The sequence below is a fragment of the Lutjanus erythropterus genome, chromosome 12, assembly GCF_056507025.1.
Source record: "Lutjanus erythropterus isolate fLutEry1 chromosome 12, fLutEry1.hap2, whole genome shotgun sequence".
Classification (NCBI taxonomy): Eukaryota; Metazoa; Chordata; class Actinopteri; order Lutjaniformes; family Lutjanidae; genus Lutjanus; species Lutjanus erythropterus.
Genome location: NC_139328.1, coordinates 27431737 through 27456685, shown reverse-complemented (window position 1 = coordinate 27456685; position 24949 = coordinate 27431737). Strand labels below are relative to the sequence as shown.

The following is a 24949-nucleotide window of genomic DNA, read 5'->3' as shown; positions in this document are numbered from 1 at the left end:
GCATTAGCTAGTAATGTACTGTGGCATGCACCTCTGCTTAATATCAAGTGTTGTACCTGAACCCCCTGAGTGTGACTTCATCAGCTGAATAATGAATGCCAGTCTATCACATATACACAGCATTTAAAATAGCCAAGCTAGTGGGTTTTCTTGCCACAGCCGTAAGCACTGAGCCACCATGCCACCCTTCTTTTTCATTCATAGTTATTACTTATAATTTGGGTTTTAAAAGGTTACTATTCAGACTTAACTGTTATTTAGAGCTGCAACTGACCATTGTTGATTAATCAATAAGTCGCAGTGTTTGTGTTATAATTGTACAGGTAATGGGAACCCACCAGGTGATTAAAAAAAACTTTTTTCCCTCACTGCCAGAAATAAGTCATTGTAAGAGTTTGAAGAACTCAAATATCAAATATCTGAATGTCCGATTTGTTGAGATCAAATCATTGTAAAACAAACTGGAAATGTGTTTAGCTTTAATTTTGTTCTGAGTTTCTTTGTGTCAACATCACATGCCGAGGTGAAATTTTTCTCCAAGACAAAAATTTACGTCAATTTAAAAGCAGCAAATAAAACCCGACCATGAACACGATTTCTGCTTGAGTCAAATCAGATTTTCATCTGGAATTGTGGTTGTTTAACAGTGTAGAAAACAACTCCCATGATCCCATGCTACTTCACGATGTCATCAAACTGACCCTGACCCGAACCAGTAGAACCTACATGTAGTACATTTAAGGAAGTTCACAGGACTAAATGATTATCAAGAAAATAACTGACAGATAATGAAAGCAAACGTCATCTATTAGTTCCTATTATTGTTGTGTAATTGTTGTGTTACCGTTGTCTTTATCTCTTCTAATACAAAATATTATGGCCAATAATATTATATTACATTTTAAGATGTGCCATAAGATGTTTTTACAGTTATTTTTTGAGTCCCAAACTGAATGTCAGTACAGATGAGGAGCACCTGCTTCCTCTCCTGAACTCTGTCATATTAAGTAAGTAACAAAGAAAATGACTCCAAAATATGATGATGATACAATATCAGCCTAAAAGCTGATGACATCAAAGAGACAGATAAACAACACTTAGAATGGAAAGACTGTGTACAGAACAGCCACAGAGCAGATGTACTATACATTTATACACCTGCGTTCAGTGTGTGCATGTTGTCTTATTGTTGAGTGTCGACATAAACAGCCCACAGTAACCGGCAAACAGATTTCATAGCTTTCACAGCACCTGCTGTAACAATCCACATCTCCACGTGAATGGAAATTCAAAGGATTAAACAGACAGAGAAATGTAGGATCCAGTATGTGCAATCCAAACAACTTTACAAAGAAAATAGTCCCTATTATAAAGTCAATAAAAAAGCGAGGCTTTATTATTTACTCCCCCAGAGGAAATCTCAAAGGAGTTTGAAGCTCAATATCTACAAAGAGGTTTATAGAAGGAAGTTTTCATCAAACCCCCTTTCAAAGAAATATCTATAATCCACTAGAAATTACGTAACACTTAGAAGACCAAATCGAAAACGCAATATTGTGGATTTAAAAGGAAAAAGTTCCGTCTGTTTACATAGTCTACAATTTCCAAATATGCACCAGTTCGGGGCTGTGTCCTTCTCACACAATGAAAGACTCCACAAGAAAGATGGAACATTGTGAAGTCCCCCTACGCCTGTCAGCTCCTCCAAATGAATCTGAAAGCAGAGAGGACAAACTGACATGCAGAACTGAGCTGAACTCAGCAATTTTGCCAGAAAGCGTCAAGTGCCTAACATCCTTTAAATTCTTAAAAAGTGGCTGGGGCCAGCTACAAATGTCGATGCTCCGGCCGAGGAGCCGGGAAGCTGCTGCACAGCTGGCTGCTGTGGCCCACTTCCTCCTTGATTACACATTAATCTAATACAAAAACTATGAGCTCTGGCGCTTCACATGTTTCTCCAAAGAGTCATTCATTTTTCAGCGCATGAGAGTGACTCCCTCAGTGTGGCCCGAATTTGAATTCTTAATACGGCAGTGTAACGCTACTCCAGCGTGTAATTGGGAATCCACTCGGTGAGCCAGAATGATTGTGGCACAGATGTCTGCAGCACCGAGTCCAAAATAGTTAGCCGAGTGTGTGTGTGTGTGCAAATGTGAGCGTGTACTGTATGATTGTGCACATGTGAAACTGAAATAGACAGAAAGTACAGGAGGGTTGGAGGGCAAACTGAATGAAAAACAAGATGAGGGTTTGCTGCATGTGAGAGTACAGCCTGGCTTATCGAGCTCTGGCATAACTGGAGCGTGATGCATTAAAGGTGTATGCTCTGTCTATATGTAATTAGCCCGTGTAAAACTGACATGCGCTCACTGGTCTCTGCTATTTACATAATGGCATATTTCATATCTCTATCACGTTAAAGATTGGGCGCAGTCTGTGTGAAATCTGCCCTTCCCTCCGCTGTTAAGACAGCAAAACAAGTCCGACTTTAGCAGAGTCTAATTGATAAATGTAAAGCTTGGTGGCATTTGGATTTCAAGTGAAGTGTTGCATGGGATCGTGTGTAAAGCAAAATCCTGTGCCTGGATGCATAAAACCACTTAGCCTAAGGTTTCCCTTAAATTTTCATCCTTTCAATGCTTTAGGTTTAAAGTGAGTTGCACAAAATCCCCTTAAAGATTTCCATATATGTTGAGAGGGAAACCCTTAAATCTCTAAGTACAAAGAAAAAATGAAAAAAGTTGAGGAAACTAAAAATTTCAAGGCAACTCACTTCAATAGATTTTTGAGTTTTGATCCCAATTCAAACTCTTAAGTTTTGATAAAGTTTTACCAACTAACAGTTTTGTTTTGATAATTTCCTTTTCTTCTTTAGACTAACTTGAATCTTTGAGCTTTAGAAAGTGAAAAATATCTCAATAAAAGATTATAGGGTGGGAAAACTTGTTTAATTTGGTTTACTTTGTTTATTTATTTTGTTCATTTCAAAACTTAAGCATTTGAATTCGATGCAAAACTCCTACCTGCAGGTATGCAGGGCTAAGACACCATAATATAGTGTTTTGTTTAGTTTGATAGTATGTAACTTAAGTTTAATGATAATATGTTATATCAAAAGAACATCTGCTAAATGTCTACATTGTGAGAGAAGACGAAAGAAATAATTTATCTCTCATTTTTGTGCATAATATTAACCAAACTCATATGATATTTTAGTTTTAGTTTGTTTAGTCTAGTTTAGATAGTATTTCAGACATGGAATTATTTTTATAAATTTAATACTAAGTTTAAGTTTTTAATAAATATAGTTCAAGTTGCCATGTGGAAGTAAGAAAAAACAAAAAACAAAAGTGTAACTCTTTAATCCCACGGTCGCTGCAGAATATTCACAGCCTCTGTACATGAAGTGAACACGCCATCAACTGAGCTACCAGGCCACCATTTGTGATTTTTTTTTAATGAGCTACATTAGGAGAGTCAGAACTTCAGTCTGACTGATTTGGTCCAGTCGGAGCTGTGGAAAGCTAAATCATCCATCGTTGCTCACTACATCTAAACCTTTTCTTACCCTCAGGTGTGCAGAGACTAATGGTTACATCATCTCATTTTTAAAATGACAAAAATGTTACGTTTTCTGTTATCTTATGGGTTTCTAGCAGTTTTTTTGTATCGGCTGAAAAATTTCCATCATGCATGCCTGAATCTGGTGGCATGTCAGACTGGATATAGTAAATTTCCCTGACAGATGTACAATCCTCATTATAGCTGTGTAATCTTACCAAAAGGCTGAAACAGACAGGTAATTTAGCAGTGAAATGAGGTTAATGAGATAGATGATAAGAGAGCCATTCAAGAGTAGGCTGGTTGCTGTTGCCTAAGACGCTGCATGCACGGTGGAACAATGTCCATCCTTGAGTCTTTTTTTTTATCCTTTTCTTGTCTCACCAGTGTGATTATCCCACGGATGCATCCACTCAAAACTGAAAGAACGCTGTGATGAAGTGGATCTCATTAGGAGTCCCTCTGTTCAACACACAGCCTCGATCTGAACACATAATCAGGGTGACTACACAGCAGCAAGGACTACCTGGATTACAGTTAGAATTTTTTTTTTTACATTAGGAGGAAGAAAGAGGAGAATATAAATGTTTCTATTTTGCCTTCAGCTCTGTAAAAAGATAACAGACATCACTCCGCACCTAAAAAGACACTTGGTTAAAACAAATTCAGAACATTTCTGTCTTTTTTTTCACAGAGAGAAATATAAACCTTAGCAAAAATTTTGACTATTGGTGTACATGAAATTTTTACATAACAACATCATATGAATACATATGGGATTTCCATATAAATGGCTTTCTTCTCAGCCCAGATCTCTATCTCTTTATTCTGCAGCCAAGATGAATCCTGAAGACGAATCCTTCCTTCATTTATCTTTAATTGGATTTCCAATATAAACTTGTTATCCTTCAGAGGTCCCTTTATGTCTCCCTCCTTGCACTCAACTTTCTGGGGGTGACATTAGAAGCTTTGCTCGGCTGCTACATTATTCATCCGACCGACCCACACATCCACAGCCAATAAAATGTAACAAAACTAGAATGAATATCTGCTGAAAGATTCACTTGGCTTTTTCTTGATTCATTTCCCGCTCCGCTTGGTGCATTTTAATTCCTTCCCACAGCAACTTTAAAAAGGGGTTTTGCAGATCAAAGCGTGATAATGGTGGGTAGAAGTGAAGATATCCGTTTCAAACTTGTTACACACTGTCTTTATCAGCATTACTCACCAACCTCTGCTGTCCTGTCTAAACACTCTGACATCATTTAAGTCATTCTTGAAAAGTCCCACTGCTGTTAAAAAACAAAAAAACAGAAAAGTTATTTGAATATTTTTATTTGGTATGACTGATCATCCTGTGACTGTGACACTGGTACATTTTCTCAAATTTGAGGGGGAGTTTTAATGTTCTTGTGGATTTGCAAAGCATCATCGGTCACGGCCCAAGATCAGCTCATGCACCATTTTATCAGCATTGGGAACTGACTTGTGTGAGCTCGGGGCAGATAACTGCTGTATCCCAGCATGCATTTCTCATCAAACACAGCTGTCAAAGCTTTTCAAAACTTTCTCCATAACATTAAATACTCCAGCCCGGCCTTATTCCCAACTCGTCAAATATCGACATTTTGTCACGGCGCCTTGGCGACTCAAACAGACGCACACTGTAGCCGTTGAAAGAAACGCACCAGGACTGTATGGGGAGAAAGTCTGCAATTGGAGGAGGTGGCTGAATGGATGCTTCAAACAAACACACTATTAAAAGTTTTAAGGCACATAACATTACACGTGTCATGTGACTTGTATCATGTGAGTGAGGGGCGGTGACAAAATGCTGGTTGAGTATTAAAAAATAAATGAGCAACAATAAAAGTCAAAAAAGTCTATGCATTATTATTTATGATTAACAGTGAAAAACTAATCTGCCACATCAGGACTGTGTTGGTGCTGTTTGATCAGATTTGATAGTGATGCACGATATTTTGTCACATCACCTTTTTGCAACTTAGCCCCTCCCACTTCAGATCAATGGGTTCGCAGAGAAAAAAAAAAGAAAATCATCTCTTATAAACAAAACTGATCAAATTTTGGTAGCAGAATTGTTGTGTAGCACTCTGCCATTTATAGTAAACCTCTTCCAGGCTCAGGAACACACTCTGTTCTGACTACAGGTTGAAAAATATACAAATACAAAAAGAATACAGTGCTTTTTTATTGGGCATAATCAAATTGAGCAGAGACTTGACTTGCAAATAAATGCTTCAGATAATTTAGCCCATGAGACCCCCGCCAGTGAAGAATGCATCTGGCAGGCTTGTGGTCGAGAAAGATGTTAGGAAGCTGATGTTTTCAGGGCCTTTAAAAATTTAGTTCTGCAGCTCAGATTTGGAAAGATTTTTTGGGGTGAGAAAGGAATTGTTTAATATTCCAAAATAACGCCAGTTTTAAAGTCTTGTACACAATGTAAAGAGCCACTAGTTCATTAATTAGTTCATTAACTGGTGTCACAGATGTCTCTGTAGCATTTTAACATGAGATAAAATTTATTTCAACAGATACAATGAAATATTCACTGCTGTCACACTCAGCTTGTTTGGCTAAAGGTAAAGTCACTTTTTTTTTTTTTCTTAATTGAGCTGTTAATGCTTTTCAAATTTGGCTAAACCCACTAGAACTAGGCGACCGACCCTTTTCCCATTGCCTGTAGATACTTTTGGCTATCAGCTTTCATCTCTCAGTACTTTTGTAGCTTCTAACTGAATCTGTGGTTTGAAGCACAGTTTCTCTCCCGTGTGGCTACTTTAGATTAAATCAGACACATCCTGAAAATATAGTGTTTCATGTTCATTTTCAACTGAATAGTAGTTCCGTGAAGTTAGTGCAGTTGAAAACCGAACATTTCATGACTTCCTGCTTCATAATGAAATCTTTTAGATAAAATATACTATATATTATTTGGAGCTGCCAGACTCTGCTCGTCCGGCTGAAGTTACGCTCTTTTTGAAAGTGATCGCTGTGGAACAGCACCGCCTCAGTGTATTTCTGACTCCTACGTGCAGATGCCACACACAAAAACAAACAGAGGCAGTGTGGTGTACATCAGATGTTACAGTAAATGCATAATGAGGATAACATCTGCCTGATGAAGACCTGGAGATGCCTATTTAGTGTAACACATTTCTGATGCTCTCTGCTTTTCCCTGAGACATTGTTATTTATCAGTGCGGTGCCTTCAGCTCTGTCTGATATATGTAACCTCAAGAGAGAAGCGAGCAGTCACGGAGGAAAAAGAAATTAGCATTTAAGAAAGAAAGAAAACAATTAATAACTGGTTCAGGCCTCCCACTCTTGAGCCCCTGCTTGGCTGAGGAGATGTCATCTCACCTAACCCCCATCAGGACCCGTGTGTGGGTGCGCTAGACTGGCACAGGCTGAAAGTGAGCCAGCCAGAGATCCTTGGCTGTAACAGCTTGGCAGAGAGGTAATCGAGGCCTTTCTGTGCACTCGCCATCAGACAGCATTGAGCACTGAAGTGCGTGGGCGAGTGGAGGCAGGCGAGGTGGCTGAACGGCCGCCGGAGCTGAGATAACAAGGTAAATTAGCAATCTGAATACAGGTTCTCAGAGAGTCAAATTAAATCTCGTCTTGAACGATGGAGATGAAGGCATTACAGCGTATCAACATGCAACATGCGAAATGCCAACATATTTACCCAGCCATGGATTCTGCTTTTTTCTGATGTAAAAAAATCTGATCAACTGTAACAGCAGATCTCACTCTCTTAAGCAGTATAATTACCATACAAACTGCCTGTTGTAAACCTTTACCACCGATCTAAAGTAACTTACAAAAGTTGCCACATTTTCCCCTGCAAAGAGGAATTATGACATTATTAGTGCCCTCACTTTTGGTTTTACCTCCAAATACAACAGTTTAGATCCTTTCTGCCGGTTCCATCTAACATCTACTTGCAAACCTCTTGCCTCAGGCTGCATGCTTCCCTCATTAGACTGGTTCATTTTTCTTGATGCCTGAGGAGATACAACTATTCAATATTTCAAACTTGGCTGTTTCACTCTAGCGTGCTCGCGTCTAGAGGAGAACCCGGGATTGTACATGTTTTTTCTTCATTCTGCACCTCCCAAACTAAGGTACACACTAATTTAAGGACAAAAAAAACACCTGACCAGGGTTATGGAGAGATCATGGTTTGGGTTAAAATGGGGGGTTCTCTTCTTCTTGGTGCCTTATGTCCTGCATCACAAAGCATTGAGAGCCTGATTCTCATTGGCTCATGTTGGTTTGACAGTTTTTGGATCAGCTGGAAAATCATAAGCCAAAAAGTTGTTTATTAAACTAATCCTTGTCTTAACCCCAAGACTGAGCATAAAAGAGATGTCGCGGCTAATAGCAACAGTTGTGATTTTTTATTTGTTTGTGAACATCGATTTTCATAAATAAACTGCTTCATTTCTCTTCTTCAGCTCCTTTATTGCTGCCTGAGGCAAGTAATAAATAAATTAAAGGCTCTTTCACTCAGGATTTTTGATGTGTTACTATATATCACAGTGTCTCTCACTGTGCCTGTTCCCTTATTTCCATTCCCCTCATATCAGGATCATCACCGTCTTGTCAGTGTTGCATCTTGCACGGCACGAGGAACAAAAAGGACACTGTTCCTGAGATTTTTACTCCTTGTAATGCTGGCCCGGTCGCAACCACAACTAGGCTTCCCGGCAGATTTTCAAATAACTGTTACCTGACTGTTGACCTAAATGGTGCTAGAACACGACGACATCTAGATGGACTAAATATGTCCGACTACAAAAATCCACTGAGGTGGGGGATCAGCATTCTGATGTTAGTATGCTGCATCAATACCTGCCTGAACAGCACATAGGTGTGAGTTCAAATGTATACATTATAGGAAAACATGAACAGTATATTATGTAAGCCCTCATGCTTGACATGCATTAAATAGACTGATCTGATATTGTATGAATGTGCTCAGTTTATACAGTACACGGGCTAAAACGGTAACGAAGCTTGCTGAAGCGTGCACTGCGATGTCCTGCAAACCCACTTGTTTACAAGCACGCATAACCTGGCAGCACCCGCTGCACCCGGACAGAAAAACCTCTCCAACAATGCTCCAATGCTTCATCCATGTGTATTAAAAAGTGTTTGAGGCATTTGCTTTCCTTTCCCTTTCTTTTCTTCTTTTTTTTGGAGTTCAGTGTTACCCGTCTGTCAGCAGCTCGTTGGTTTGTGGTTTGCACTCAGCTTTTAGGTCTGCTGCTCTTATATAGATTTATTGGGGCATTTCTATATGCTTATTTCAAACTCCCTGACATGCGGATCCAATTTCATTCATCAAAATATCCAGGTGGGTAAGCACAGACCTGGCTGTCGGTGCATGTTGCGTGAATCCCATGAAATGTGTGATTTTCCTCTTATTGCTTTGTTTAAACACAAATAAGAGAAAAATGAAGACACATTCAAGCTTAATATTCGTAGCAAAACCACTGCTGCACCTATAAATAACACCCATTAACTGAAACAAGCTGGTAGTATCCTTTAAAGGGTCAGTTCACCCAAAATTAAAAATACATTTACATTTGTTTTCCCGGCGTGTAGTGGTATTTATCCATCTAGATTTATATCAGCCGTAAAGGTGTGCCTTCTCTCTTCTCTGGTGCTCACGTGAACAAAAAAATACATTCAAAAAATTAAAAAGCAGTGTCTCTTTCCAAAAATCATCATCCGATTGCTCTAGATAATCCACAGACCCTGTTGTGAGCAGTTTCATGTCCTAGATTTTAAAGTAGTTCTGGTAGATTTTACTGCAGAAATAAAGTTGTAGTTTCTACAACAACAAGGTGTGTGGATTATCTTGAGTAACTGGGTCATGATTTTTGGAAGAGACACCGGTTTTGAATGTATTTTTTGTTCCTTTGGGCACCAAAACCCAGGTGCCATTTAGTCCCATTATATTAAAGAGAAGGCAAACACCTCCACAGCCAACATCTCAAAAAACTGTACAACTCACGCTAAAACAAATCTAGATGGATAAACAGCACTACAGGTCAGAGGAGAAATATGTATTTTTGATTTTTGGCTTCACTGTCCCTTTAATAAAGATCCTTGACGCCCTTGTCCTTGATGTGAGCAGCTGAATGTTGTAACTTACTGCAGGTCTCCTCTGCCTCATCAGAGCCATCGGGACACTCTGGTTCCCCGTCGCATCGCCAACGTCCCGGGACACACTGGCCATTTAAGCAGGCAAACTCTGCTGGGGCACATGTCTTCCTGGCTGCTCAGAGAGAAAGAGAGACGGAGGAACACAGACGGAGAGAACAGGACAGTGTGAGGACAGGGTGAGAGCATGGTCAGTCTGCAGTGGGGCTTTAATCTCTGTCATGAAAACTGGTCACATTATCTGAATCCCAGCAATCACCCGTCTCATCAGAGGAGATCAGGTCCATCATCTCTCACATTATTCCTACGCAGCCCTCTGCGGTGCTCTCTTTCCTGATATCCTTCACTAATTATCTCCACTTTGCCTATTTTCTTGACTTTTATTCATTGTGCCGTCTCCTCCTCCCCTCCCTCCATCTCCAAAAATCTAATCTCTGCTTCAGGTTTTTCATCTCGGAGCAGTGAAATGGATACTGATTGCTGAACACTGCGAGCTCGGGGAGGTTAAACCTTTTACCTTCCAAACCTGTTTACCACAGAAAGCTACAAGCCAGCAACGCTACGGGCTGATAAACATGTCAAGCGTGCAGAGAATTGGAAATCAAAATCGCGTCAGCAAAAGGCCTGTTGAAGCAGTAAGAGGAGAAACAGAGGGTGATCAAAACTTTCACGGCTGCTACTCAAATCTTAATAACCCACTGCGTTCAAAGAGGAACATGCATTTCACACACATGAAGAAGAAAGAAAACAGATTCTCCACCTGTAGCAAGGCTGAAAGCTCGGCCGGAGAGCCAGAAGCAGACGGAGGTCAGAGCCATTCAATTTCCTGAGCCTGTTACTCCGAGAGGACCCGCAGTACGGTCTAATAAATCACTGGCTAAAAGGCCCTCAGCTGAGCTCTCCGGTGTTGTTACACAGCTGCAACTGTTCCTAAGCCGGCCCCATCTTGGCTCTGATGCTTCAAATTAGATAGAGCGTTTAGAGATGTGCAGGGAGCTTAAGCTTAGCTGAGGGGCTGTAAGGAAAGAGAGCAGGCAGCATTTTTTCCAAGTCTTTCTTTGCGGCGCTCACAATAATCTAACTCTGCTCACACTTCTCCAACTCCTGCTCTTTCTAGACCTCGGTATCAAAGGGTAAAAAAGTTGACGTGTGGGTTTACACGTAGAATTAGTTTGAATGTAGCAAAGGAGTTATACTTTAACTTAAGTTTAACTAACAACGATGGAACTTAAAAGTTACGTACACATTCAGAATTGTTTCATGATTTCAATTCGAAATCGAAAATTGATCGAATGAGCAAAAATGGATCAACATCAAAGTAAGGATCTGCCATTGTGACAGTAGTTTTTTTTCTCCAATCCCAACAACTTTTGCCTGTCCTCTGCATGTGTCAGGTGTGTGTGACAGTTTTCAAGGCATAAACCCACTGATCTGTTGATCTTTACAAACCCAGACTCTTTAGTAGTCTAACCATGGTCTAGTTGTCAGTGCTAAAATATGTTAAAGTTGGAAATCAAATCGAATCATGCCCTTAAACTGAAAGTCAAATTCAATCATGGATTTGGAGAATCGTGACGCCCCTAGTTACTCTCTACCACCACACCTTTCCAATATCAGAAATGGAGGGGATGATTTCTGTAACTTTACAAAACAGATCATACACACACTCCTCACATGTTGCTCGTTTAGCAGTGCAGAGGTGGAGAAGGAGCCAAGTTTTAAACCTTTCCCTCTAGGTCTTTATTCACAATTCACACAACTATTTCTGTTAGTTTTCAAGTAAACAATCGAGTGCAACACTATAAATGTGTTCCAGATGAGACTGACTGAAAATGCGCAACAGTATCCCCATATTTAAATGATTATTGCATCTCCCACCTCCGTGTCAGTCTGCTTTTTACGCCACTTTCCAGTGTGGCCATTTGGAACAGCTACAAAACACTTTTGATTTCCAATGTGCATTGGATGACACACCATACAAACCAACCCTTACTTGAAATAAACAAGGGCTTTCATTTCTGCCAGCCCCACTTGGTTAACATATATATGACCATATTTAAGTGTTCCAGCTATCATTACCTTAGAAAAAAAAAGAGGTACCTGATAAATGATTGTTGAATAATTAATGTGGTGATAGACAAACATACATTGGACTATAAGTCATCTCTCTTCATTTGCATCATTAGATAGGAATGGCAATTAACGTAATTCCACTTTCTGTGGATTACAGTTGATTTAGTTGGGTTGTAGCACAAGGAGAGATGCTGCAACTGATCAAAGTGGCAAGTTTAATAAGTGCAAACCAACTAGTTAGAAGTTTTAATTGACTTTACACTTAGCTGTCTGTCTTACTGTGTGCCAGACTCCATTAACATCCTTCTAAAGGATTACTAATGATTTCTGACTCATAAACTCATAAACACTTAACTCATTCAGTGAACATTCAGTATTAATTCAGCATTATTAAAGTGAATAAACTAATAAATATCAAAGTGAATGAACTTCACACAGAGGCAGTGTGTGGAATCACACAGGCCAGAGCACAAACATTCACCACCAGAAAGAAAACGCTGTATTTTCAGCTTAGCGTATTACCTTCATCTCTGATGACATATCATGGTCATTTTATGATTTGGTACTGAAAACATATTTGTGTCTTTTTTAAGATCATACTTGCATTCAGCTGGTGCAGCAGGCTCCTAACAAAATGTTTAAATAGTTCATAAAAATCAATTCTTGAATCAGTTAACTGTCTTTTACAGCCTAATTTTTTTTTATCCAACTAGAACAGTCTGACCTGTAATACCTCGATGGGTGTATTAGTATTTTGATAGACAGTTTCTCATCTCAGTTATGACAGACGGACAGTGATGGACTGGGCTTCTTAGGGTTTTTCAGTGAGAAAATTAAACTGTAAATGTAGACAGGACAAAGGTGAAACCTTGAAAAGTGAAGGGGAAGATGTCCAGTTGTGGTCCCCGTTTCTGTGTCACACTTCTGTCCTGTTTTCTCCGCTTGTCTTTCAACAGGCAGCCACTGAAATCTTATGATCGCATTTACAGTAAAAGCCACTTTATCTATGTGATTGTAAGTCGTGTTACTGCAGTCCAGCCACAGTACGGGCTGGCCTGCCACTGAGGAGCACTCAGATTAGAAACCGCTTGTCTCTAATTCTAAATCTTCTTTAATTGCCCCATTCTCAATTACCTCCCGTGTCAGAGTGGCAAAGTCAAAGCGATAACGGCTGATCTTGAGCTTGTTGACACTATCAAAAGAAAATTATGAAATGTCTAATAGTGTCACTCTAATAGGACATGTGTTACAGTGGTAAATGTGCTTTCAGCCTGTAAGCAGCGACCCTCGTTTCATTTCACTTCAACAATGTCAATTAACATTCTTTCTCGCCTTTTCTGCAAGACGTAATGAACTGACCCCATTAAACTACTGAGACAAACATTCCCTCTGCTGCCTTTGTTCCTGCACATCTCTCCTCTGTCTGAACGCCAAGCCTCTACTGTATGTTAGCCACCACAAAAAAATAAAATAAACACGTTTGATTGTTATTTTTCTTAGATCACATAAGGAGCATAGGTTTTCCGGAGTGTAGCTAAAGTGCCATTTGTGTTCTCATTAGAGTAGCAGTAATGTGGGCCTTTGTTAAAGGTGAAGACGGATGATTATGGGGCAAACAGGGATGTGACATCCTTTTAACCAACACCTCCCTCAAGTGTATAAACTCATTAGTGGCGTGCTCACATAAAAAAACAAACAAAAACAAACTCTGGTATTTCCTGCAACACATACGAATACACACATATTCGCATACTGCATGAATATCTTCAAAACCTATTCATCACTCACGAAGGTAGGTGTGGCGTCGGAGGAGAGCGCAAACCGAGAGGCCCTGAGGCGTAATACCAGCTTTAAAGGAAACAGAATAATTAGATTCATAACATCCTACAAATCCTGGAAGATTCAGAAAATTCTTATTCAATTAATTAATCTGACTCCCCTGAGAAGAGCAGAGAGAGAGTTGAGGGCAGAACTGAGAACCTAAGGCAGAGAAGCAGTATGTTCTGGTGCTTAAGACGGGGGCCGGGCAATATATGGGTATTATATCGATATTGTGAGAAGATACTGGGTATTGTCCTCAACTATGAATATCGTTAGATCATGATATGGCATAAGTGCTGTATTTTCTCAGTTTTAAAAATTGCACTACACTTAAATGATGCCATTTTCTGAATTTACCAGACTGTTTCAGATTGTCTTTACCCACTTAGCTATCAACTCCACTCAACCCTGGATTTTTTTTTAAATCAAAAATCTCATTATGTTTGTAAAAGTACCAATTGCAAATAAAAAAGAGAAAAAGAAAAATAGAGGCGGTTCTGATCCCCTCTTTTTTTCTTGATTTTTATTTGTTATTATTATTATTATTATGATTCTTATTGAGATTATCAGTAGTAGAAATAGTAACATCATTATCAAATTATGCTTTGCTGAGAGTTTGTTTGCCATTTTATGTAGCAAAATGCAAATGTTACTGTTTGTTAGTGTTTGTGCGGAACATTATCTTCTGCTTCTACATGCAAGAGGAAAGCATTAATAAGCCCTCAATTCACACTGCTTAGCATAGTGTTTACAAATAGCAAACACATGGCAAACACGTGCCGTTGTGACATTTAGATCAGAATGTGGATTTGTGTTGCAATCCCTTAGCAAAATTTACTTCATGTACTCATCATGCAGTAAAATGGTCCCTGTCAGTGTTTTTTTTTTTACACCTATATCTGAGATTTCTGGATTAAAGCTACTACCATGAACCTGTGGACAAAAGTAGTAGTGTTTCTGCTGTAATAACCATAAAATAGAACATCAATGATGTAAACAAAAACCTCCTTGTGCTTCTTTTTAACTGGCTAACCTACTAGTCAAAGTAGTTTAGCGCGGAAAAATGTAAACAAAAGTTTGATTCATCCGACTTCCTGTAGACTGTGACCTGGTGGCAGGCGAATGTCTTTACAGAAATAGCTGATCTTCTCGCAGATGGTCTTTTTAACTTATGTAGGTCACACTGAGGCATCAGTAATAAATCAAGACTGTTACATAACCGGTTAAAACTCCTTGTAGTAGCTTAAATATTACTGCTGCATTAATGTTTAAGTTGTATTTTTCTGTTGTCGTTGTTTTAAGCTTGAGCTCAGTTTAACTACTTTATGCACCGTTGGCTAGTTTAATCTACATCAATGCATCGCAGAGAAAATGATGATATATATTATATACCATGTAATAGCTGAGCCACACTGTCCAGCCCCACTTAAAGACTTTGTTTGATAGCGTGACAAAGACCTTGAAAATCTCATGTCGATCCATTACGTGGCCTCTGCAGGTCAGATGCGCCCGCATCGTGCAGCCTCTCCGTGGGAGTCTGAGCTTCTCACCCAGTCCAACTGAGCCTGGTACTCATTGAAGGTCTACGGGGGCCATGGTTCACTTGGCAATAATTACCTAGGCCAGCTCATGCCATCTGCTTGGAATGACTTTCTGTTTTAATTAGAAGGTTTTAAAATGTTAGGCTCGTAGGGGGACGGGTGGCGAGCGTGAGGGTGGGCTGAAGGGGAAAATGACAAGAGAACGAGAAGGAGGCGAGTCTTTGGATAGGAGGAGGAGAAATAACAGAAGTGAGTAATAGCAGCAGAGATGGAGACTGACATACACAGTAATAATGCTTTATGGAATCCTAATGGAAAGTGTAATACTGAATAAAACCAGGCAATATTACTGTAGATGGCAGGGATAGCACTTACTGAACATTAATCCCTGTGACATACACTGCATGTATGTAAACCCACTCATACACACACACGCACACACACTTTGTCTCCCTAAATGGAAGATTTTTTTCTCAGACGCACAGCTCCAGCATGTTGGAGAAAAATCTAAGACAAAACAAAAACAATAGCGATTCAGCGTTGTGCGAGTCGCCTATCGCGAGCGTTACAAATGGGATGTGACACAGACAGAATGAGGGCCCTGCACAGGGGAGTTCACCCAGCCATGTTATGTCTCCTGGAGGAGGTACAGTGGGAAGGAGCTCCACGCTCCGACAACCCCACCTGGAGCCTTCTCCTCTGGGGCCGATGTTGTCAAGGTTTTACCGCTTCTAATCTTTTCATCTTTCTTAAAAGCAATTCATGTGAATGTTGATGGTAGACCTATATACAGTATGGGCCGTTATTTTGGGGGTGATGTTGAGTTTTATATTATAATCAGATGTGGGGGTGTCAGGTTTGCTCACCATATATGTCGGTGATCTATGATTCTCATCAGCAGCTTAAGGCGAGTGTAAAAACCGTAATGAAATCTGTCGTATCCTGCCTTGAGGAGCTGCAAACCAGCTTTTAACATTTTAAACAAGCTAGCGGCGTCAAGTCAAATCAAGTCAAGTAAATTTTATATAGAGAGCACCAGATCATAACAGTTATTCAAGGGAACTTTTCATATAGAGCAGGTCTACACTGCACTCATAATAATCATAATATTTACTAGCTTCAAAATTAAATCGGAAACTCAATCAAAAATGTGGCGACGCCTGCGAGCTAGTTCAGGCAGTCAACTGCAGCGCCGATCACACGTGACATGCCTCACTCTCGATAGCACATACCAAACACACCCTTCCAATCTGGTGGTCGATTTGAACTGCTAAACCTCCCATTTCTGTCAGACTTATTCCGTGTTTTACAAGAAGTGATAGCAACTAGCATCTAGCTAGCAATGGCAAGTGGGGAAACGCAGTGTTACCATGAATAAATTATGTTTTGTTTGAACATTGCTGGAAAAATCTGGGATAAAGTAAGTACACAACTCAACAAAATATATAACGTATTTCTAGTTTTAATGTGAAAATTAGTTTTTGTGAAGTTTAGAATCTAAATTGAAAGTATTTGACAAGACTACAGTTTGATGGAAAGTGTCAGATTTGTTTATTTTCTAGATTTGTTAGGGTCAAAATAGTCAAAGGTATCTGTGTAAGATACCAACTAAGAAGCTCGACCTGGTGAAACGTGAATATGAATAACTATGTGTGAACATACGGCTGCTGGGTGTCGTTCTTAATGCATCCTGTCAAGAACTGAGCTCACTCAATCAATCAGCGATGTTGAAGAGCAGAGCGGCAGACAGCCTTCAGTCATCTGACATTCACACACACACACACACTCCCTAACTAACCCCTTGAAGAAACTTTTTTTTTTACCATGAAGGATATTAATGACAGCTCTTTCCATTTGGAGGCCATGAGGAGCTTAATAGGTAATGCAGTGATAAGCACATTCTCTTGGGCATCAGAAGACAAATGGCCTCATTAGCTGGGAGTGAAGTAGGGGAGTGTTGTCGAAGCAGGAAACATAATGTATCCTGTTGGCTTAAACCGGCATGCAAATGACTAAACCTTCTGAAATTAATGGGATATCACGATGGCATACAAAATACAGCGTGGCATCAACAAGTCTTGGGACACGCTGTTCTTGAAATTGCTTTTGCCAATGATTATTGGATTTAATTAGGCTAATTTGAGTTTGGAGGTTTCCTAGAAGTGCCAGCTGCTCAGGCAGACTTTTTCTAATATACATTCAGTAGAAGTTCCACATAGCTGACTTAAAAAGTGTCCTTAGAGCGAGCAAGCCACTTCTCCTGTTGATTCCAGCGCGCTATCCGTCAATAGAGGAAGTCACTACGTATTGTCTCCTGTCAGTCAGGCCCGTGTGGAAAGCAGTGAGCCACTGGACCCAACAGGAAGACAAAAAGCCAAATGGGACTCAGCTCTAACTAAGTGCTGGTTGATAGAGTATTGATCTAGCAACACAGAGCCACAGAGGAGTGGCATCTACAGATTAAATCTCTTTCCATCTCTCCCTGTACCTTTTTGCCCTTTTGGGCAAATTGAGCAAATCAAATGTTAAAGATAAAGTTAAAGGTATGCCATCAGATTGCTTACCCTCCCATGGGAAACCCAATTTGGGCTGCAAACCTAATCACATGTAATCTTCTTAGTACCTTGACCAATTCTTGTTTTTTGTTTTTTTTTTTTGTTTTTTGAGTTTGATTGGCCAGGAGGTGTGAAATATGTGATTTCGTCTGATGGTATGTCTCTTTCACCAAACTGAATATACATAGTCATGTAAAACTTGCACTCACTACTAATTGTATTTAAAGCAGCAAATTCAAATTTGAGAAACATTGGGAAGCAGAGGACAAATGAAGGAGGTAGGATATTCACAAAGTTTTGACAGAGGAGAAAAAAGGTTTAAATACTGTCTGAGAAAATATAATGCGTATTAAGAGCCATTTGAAACCATTACTCACATTCTTCATGTTATGTATGACACTGTAATGTTGACTGACACCAGAGATGAAACGGAATTAAAATGTCATATCACGATTATAGTGGCAAAAATTATCACTATCATCAGTATCATTGTGGTATTGTTAAGATGTGCTGAAAATGTTCAGAAAGAACTGATACATACACTAAGATCATTTCACTAAGTTATGTATTGAAAATATCATAACAGTTTGAAATGGCATTGTGTCCTTTGTGTATCATTGTTTTCACTGATGCAAAACAAACTCTCATTGCTGCGTCTGAGAGACCGTTGCTAACTTAAGTTGATGCTTAACAGTATTTACTAGCAGTTTTTCAAAGTGCAGTAATTAAACATGGTTTTCATAATAATTAAGATTTGAAAGATCAAGATCAAAATACTGCCAAACACACTTGTTTTAGGAGATGTCATTTTTGTCCAACTTTCCAATTCGCTGTATCAACATCCAACCATGAGAGCAGGAGAGGGAGGGCTGCTGGCTGCACATCATATCATCACCTTCAGGCAGAAACCTTGTATATCCAAAACTACTACTTTTCAGGAAATGTGTTTGTAAATGAATTGAAAGTTGCTTATTGAATGCTTTTTATCTGTTATATATTTGTAAAACCCACAGACACACAAAGGATGACTGAGTGCATTGATTTATAAAAAGAAAATTAAAATGTCAAAATATGAGATTTGTGGCCGACAGCAGCAATATTAGAGGCAACAGTTAAGTGGTGTTAAGCATTAATAAAATTGCTGTTGATGCCTGTTGATGGACAAATTAAGTGATTTGAATGGAACTTAGTCTGACTCACTGGATGTACACTGGGCGTACAAGCCTGCCCAGAAAGCCCTGGGAAACAACAGCAACTTCGAGCTAGCAACCTGCATGCTAAAAACAGCTAATCATCCCCTAGGCTGCTAACAGTACAAACAAAGACAAGCTACAAGCTTTTCTTTTGCAGGAATTCAGACATTTCTATGCCAAAGCTTGCCTCCTGACATGCAAATGTTCCACCAAAACAAGTTCCCCTCCGACACTATTAGGCAGGCACTGCTGCTGCATCGTGGACTTGCCGCCCAAGACGACTGTGATTGGTTTAGAGAAATACAAACAAACTAGAGCGTTTTTCTCCCTGTAGCAGAATGATAATGTGTGGAGCCAGAACTTGGTCCAGTGCTGAATGCTGTGGAGAGAGGTTTATCTATGTGAGACTAAAGTGTTAAACTGAAAAGTGGCCCTGATAAGCAATTTCATATCCTTACTCAACATAACCCAAAAAGTCTGCTGTCAGGTATGCATTACAATCCATTTAGGATGCCAGAGGTAAGGGAAGCTACTTGGTGCTGTTCACAGCCCAGCATTTCTTCTGACCTTGTGTACTGATCAAAGACACATACTGTGCTAATTATAGCTCTCGGCCTGCTAAAAGACATATTTTCCCTCCCCCTGTCAGGTCACATTGGCACAAACAACCTCCTGACCAAGGAGGAGACCAGGCAGGCTCAGCTAGCACAGCTCCTCGGTTCCTTGGAGGCAGCATGAGAGTGATTTATGCCGAGGACGGTTTGGTTCAGCTTGGCTAAACCCCAACAGATTTACCCTGAAGTGCGACAGAGCAATATCAGACAGAGGTACAGGTGGTTGTACACCGGCGTCTGTGAGAAGGCAACCGCTGAGCCACATCCGCATTCAGAACAGGTCTTGATTTATCGAACTGTTTTCAAGCTTCGGTGCATTTTTTTTTATTCGTGCTCATGTGATGGTCCACTTCCTTTAGCTCTGCATGCTCATATGGAGCATGCATAGGGGTGGACACACACACAAGATGTACACAGCGCAGAGCGGTGAAATCAAACTGACAAATATTGCTGAGATAACACATACATCGGTGTTTACAAGAAAAGCTTGCCACTGCTCTGACTATCAGCAAATACACAAACATATACGTATACACAAACACCCACACACATATCCCTGCCCTTCACTGCATGATGCCTGCTCCATGTGTCTGACCTTCTGCTACTTCCCTTTTTTCCTGCGTTTGCCGATTTAGAGAGGCAAAGGTTGGTTGATATACAGCCATATGTCAACATTTTCATCCTACAGCCTGGCATCTTCACTGCAACACACTGTTCCTTTATACAAACGAGAGAGCAGGCCAAAGCTACAGGGGACTTTAGTCAAACAAGCTGAACACTCTGTTTAAATTCAGTTTGGTCAAGGGTGAAAAAGAAATCTGAACGGCTGGAAACATTTCAGGATTCTGGACAAGAAGCAAATGTTTTTCCATACACTGGTCTCCACTTCCCTGGTGTGTTGAATGTACCGTCAAGTTTCATCAGAGAGAAACCTCAACCGAGTCCAGCAAATTTATGATGAGTGTCACATGTAAATGATGAAAACAATATAAAACAGTGCAGTAGGTTATACTTCATGAAATGAAACCCTATTATTCATGATGAGTGTTTTTTCAGCAATTCTGCTTGTCATTACTGTTCCACATTGTAGTTTTCACTATTCGTGGTGGAGTCAGCCAGTGCTGCATGAGATACGAATTTACTTCACACACACAAGGGATTCACAGGAAACAATGCATGTACTTAAAGAACCAGTGTCGTAGGATTTAGTGGCACCTCGTGGTGAGTTTGCAGATTCCAAACACCTCATCTCACTCTCTTCCTCCCCTGTGTAAGAGAACCTACAGAACGTATTTAAAGCCAGTGTTTGGTTTGTCCGTTTTGAGCCATAGTAGAAACATGGTGGTGCAACATGGCAACCTCCACAGACGAGGACCAGCACCCTCTGTAGATATAAAGGCTCATTCAAAGGCACTGAAAACACAACTGTTCTTATTTTCAGATGATTACACACCACCATATTCTGCCAATAAAACCCTGCAAATCTTACACACTGGACCTTTAATCCAGCATCACTGTTTGCAATTTTGTTTCCCTGATATCTGCTCACTCTCCGACCCCGACATCACAGTTGTATCAAGTTACTGTTAATGCAAACCAAACATTTCCTACTTCTTAACATTAAAAGAATTTAAGTGGTCAAACACTTGCACTTGCTGTGACCACCAGCAACCTGACTAAAATAACAAGGATTATAACTTTTAAATGCCTGGACATAACTTAAAGGTACATTTACAGAAGTCTCTGCCGTTACACCGACTGGAGGCAAAAATATGAATGGCAGGCAGGATTAGTGTTCAGCTTGAAAGTCATGAAAACTCACACATCTACAATAGGAGAGAACTGTTGGGTAAATGATTATACAAATAAATTCAACAAGAAATCAGAGCAATCTTTTCACAAATGGCCTAAAGCTAAAGCAATGAGACACTGAAACGTGGGTTTGCAGTTGCCATTTTCTGATAGGTATGTTACAAGTTTTGGTAAAAACATACAGTGTTTATTAATGTTACTTGTCAATTAAATATTTAACATCCTTCATATATTCCATGTAACTGAGCCTTTTGTTCTACAAACACACATTGCATTGTGCATCCCCTGTCCATCCCTCTGTCCGATTGAAGGGGCGTGTTCGGGTGGGAAAGCGATGTTATTGCATATCCTCTAATATATGCCGAGCGTCCTGGTTGCTGTTTGTGAACACGCAGTTCAAAGTTGGCCCCTTCTAGATAGGAGTATGTGCAGAGACCCTGCCCTCTCCAGATACCCTCCCCCACAGCACAGACACCACCCACAGACTTCATAGAGTGAATCATAAGTGATGACTGAGAGGAATTATTTAATTTTGTTGTTTAGAATAATTCTCCATAGTATACCTTTAAATTGCACCAATTACAGGAGACACTAGCTGTCAAACGCTCATTTATGGACTGTTTCTATCCAGATAAAATACATAGACACGACATGACCATTTGTTTACTATATTAAACACGGAGGAGGAAGTAATGAAACCCTGTTTAGCTCAATGACGTATTTGGTTGATGAAGAAACGTTCTGGGCATCTTTAGGTCACTGTGACTCACAACAGACTGCTGAATGAGAGGATTGTAGTCAGATAATGAACTGACCTACATTAGCTAACAATACTTACACAAGTTTAAGTCCACTGCGGTCACCTCCTTATCATTTTTATTGTGCACCCATCATAGAGAAATGTCACATGCGTTAAGCTGCTATAACTTGTAAATTTCAATTTTTTGCTATTGTGATCTCTCTTTGTGTAGAGTTGTATCCATAACAACAGGAAAACATCAGGTTCATCAGCAAAGAACAAGACTGTGAACAACAATAGTGCCCATCTGACCTATTTATACCAACCCTATGATATAAGATCAGAATGTAAGAACAGAGATGAGAACAGACAGAGGACAGTAGCTCAGATAATGTACAGCACATTTTTAATGTACTGTACCTGCTTTACAGCCGACATATATTTCTAAAACAGCACCGCTGATGCAACATTGCTGTAATGTCACACAATCGTATGTAATTACCATTTCTGCTGGGAAGTTTAACCTAGATTCAGCCAGGAATTTTTACGTCTCATTATGGAGTTAAAACAATTGTTGTACAAGTGGTTACACGATTATATTCGGCGGTTCAGGTTCTGCTCTCTGGGGGTGTTCCCAGTATGAATTCCAGCAGCCCGCTAATGATTCAGCGGGGAGCACAATCAAACCCCAGGGGTGTCAGAACAGAGCCAAGCAGACACGTATCACTGAGATATGGAAGACATAGCTTCGAGAGAAACGCCTCCAGAAACAGACGACAGGAGCCACACAGGAGGAAGGTGTGATGGTGGAGGGAGTCAACAGCAGCACAACCCAGTCTGCAGCAGAGCATCACTTACAAATATTTACTGAGCATTTCAGTGAGAAACCTGTGTTTGGAGTGAAATAAAGCATTTTGGCAGAGGACTCTAATTATGCTGGGCAGTAGCGGATACAGGCAAGGTTTTAACAGCGGGTGTTTGCAGGAAGCAGGCCCTACTGCTGTTTCTTAATCCATAGAAAGGGTCAGACAATGAGTACTTTTCTGCAGCTGGAGTGCATGCATCCCCAAAATCCTACTTTTATCAGAAAATGAGCAGGAAAGCAGGAATCGTCCAAATAAAACTAATCCTGCTTGACAGATGGATGGGCCTCTTGGTGGTACAATAAAATGCTGAAAGCTTTGTTTTGATAAAGGCCTGATTGTCTGACACAAAATCACACACAAAATCACAAGCCTTTGCAAAACGAATTAAAAGCATTATTTTCTACGTGCACAGTGTGGTTTGATGTATATCTGTTTTACCAGGTGCACAAACACCGTGCAAAATCCTTCAATTACTTACTTAACCTTTCAGAGTTAGCTTGGTATATACTGTCAATACTGTCGACTGTTCAATTTATATATGCTGTTTTTGAGCATTTTGACACAGTAATCACCTAAAATTACTGTTCGCTAGCAAGCTAGCATCGTTATTCTTCATTCAAACTCAGCAGATACAAAATCAAACCCACCAAAAACATCTTGTCTCGTCATTCCTCTGTGCCACCATTATCAACTATGGTTTGGTTGAAATAAGCGTTTAAAATGATCACATCAAATATGAAAATTTCACCATGAGAGGAGCGAGAAGAGGGTCAGACATCAGAGAAGCTTGAAATCAGAACTTTGAATGAAGATGACAATACTAACTAGCTAGTTAATGTTGCTAATAGTTGACTAAGACATCTAAGTAGCCATCAAAAACACCCCAAAAACCTATATATACACAAAACAAATGGTAAATACTATTAACAAGCTACCAAACTAAGTGTGACAAGTGAAATAACTAACTAAAGGATGAAAAATCACTAAGTTTACATGCAAGGAAGTAAACAAATGTGAAGCTCGTAGCACTAATATACATCACAGTACATTGAGCAAGTAGAGAACTGAAGCAAACTTGCAGATAATGACCACTGACATAAACAAAAGATGCACACCGCAGCTTCACTTCCTCCCACTGCACAAAAATGAAGCCAAAATTTCCCAAATACAAAGGCTGCCATTTTGCCCTGGTGCAGTCGTTTGGAGGCAGAATCTGCGCAGTAATGACCAGTGTTGGAGCTGTGCTTTCAAGTTACCACCCACATGGGCGGCTGACTCAATCACAAGCAGAGCATGAAACCCCCTTTTTACAGCATCAAAGAACTAATTAAAACCAAACTAATCAGAAAAATTAACACCTGAACAAACATCAGGTTGATATGAACAATCTAAAATGACAAAAAACACAAAACCAAAGCCAAATGAATTTTTAAAATAACTTCTAAAATAACTTAACCCTAATCCCACCTCTTTTTCTTTTTGATACAAAAAATGATCCAGTCCATTGACTCAAAATCGTCATATGATCTGAACCGTGAATTTTGTGATCCATTGCACCTCTATGTTTGGAGAGGTCTTCTGTTGTCCATTTCTATATACAGTCTCTGATAAATGACACATTGTCAAACAAACAGCAATGAAGCACACTTCTATAGCTGGTAACCCTTCAACTGAAGTGCAATCTAAATGAGAGGAGACAGGCTGGCTGGTGCAGTCTGTCACCTGCCCCACAGTTTTTGGTAATAAAGTCTCCCTGGTCTAGAAAACAAGGAGACACACAATTTGAGGACGGGTCCCTCAGCCAAACAGCTGACACCTCCACCGCTGTTCTTCCCTCCAGAGTCTCCCCAGCACGCTTCAGTGGAAATGACTCCAGCAGCCAGATGCTCCTTCTTTCTGGCCTGACACACCACAGTCAGCTTGGAGTTCAAACTAAGATCCTGGTGAATGTAACTTACATATTCTGCAGAGGTTGC

At 40.0% G+C, this 24949-nt stretch overlaps 1 protein-coding gene across 3 annotated transcripts in view; it reads right to left on the bottom strand.

Moving 5' to 3' along the window:
• The window catches only part of LOC146318111 (low-density lipoprotein receptor-related protein 8-like), a 118243-nt gene that overhangs the window by 65351 nt on the left and 27943 nt on the right, over positions 1 to 24949 (bottom strand). For all 3 annotated transcript variants that reach the window (XM_084731609.1, XM_084731611.1, XM_084731610.1), the window contains exon 3: positions 9752 to 9874. In XM_084731609.1, coding sequence (XP_084587735.1) covers positions 9752 to 9874 — 123 coding nt within the window. The remainder of the gene's footprint in view (positions 1 to 9751; positions 9875 to 24949) is intronic.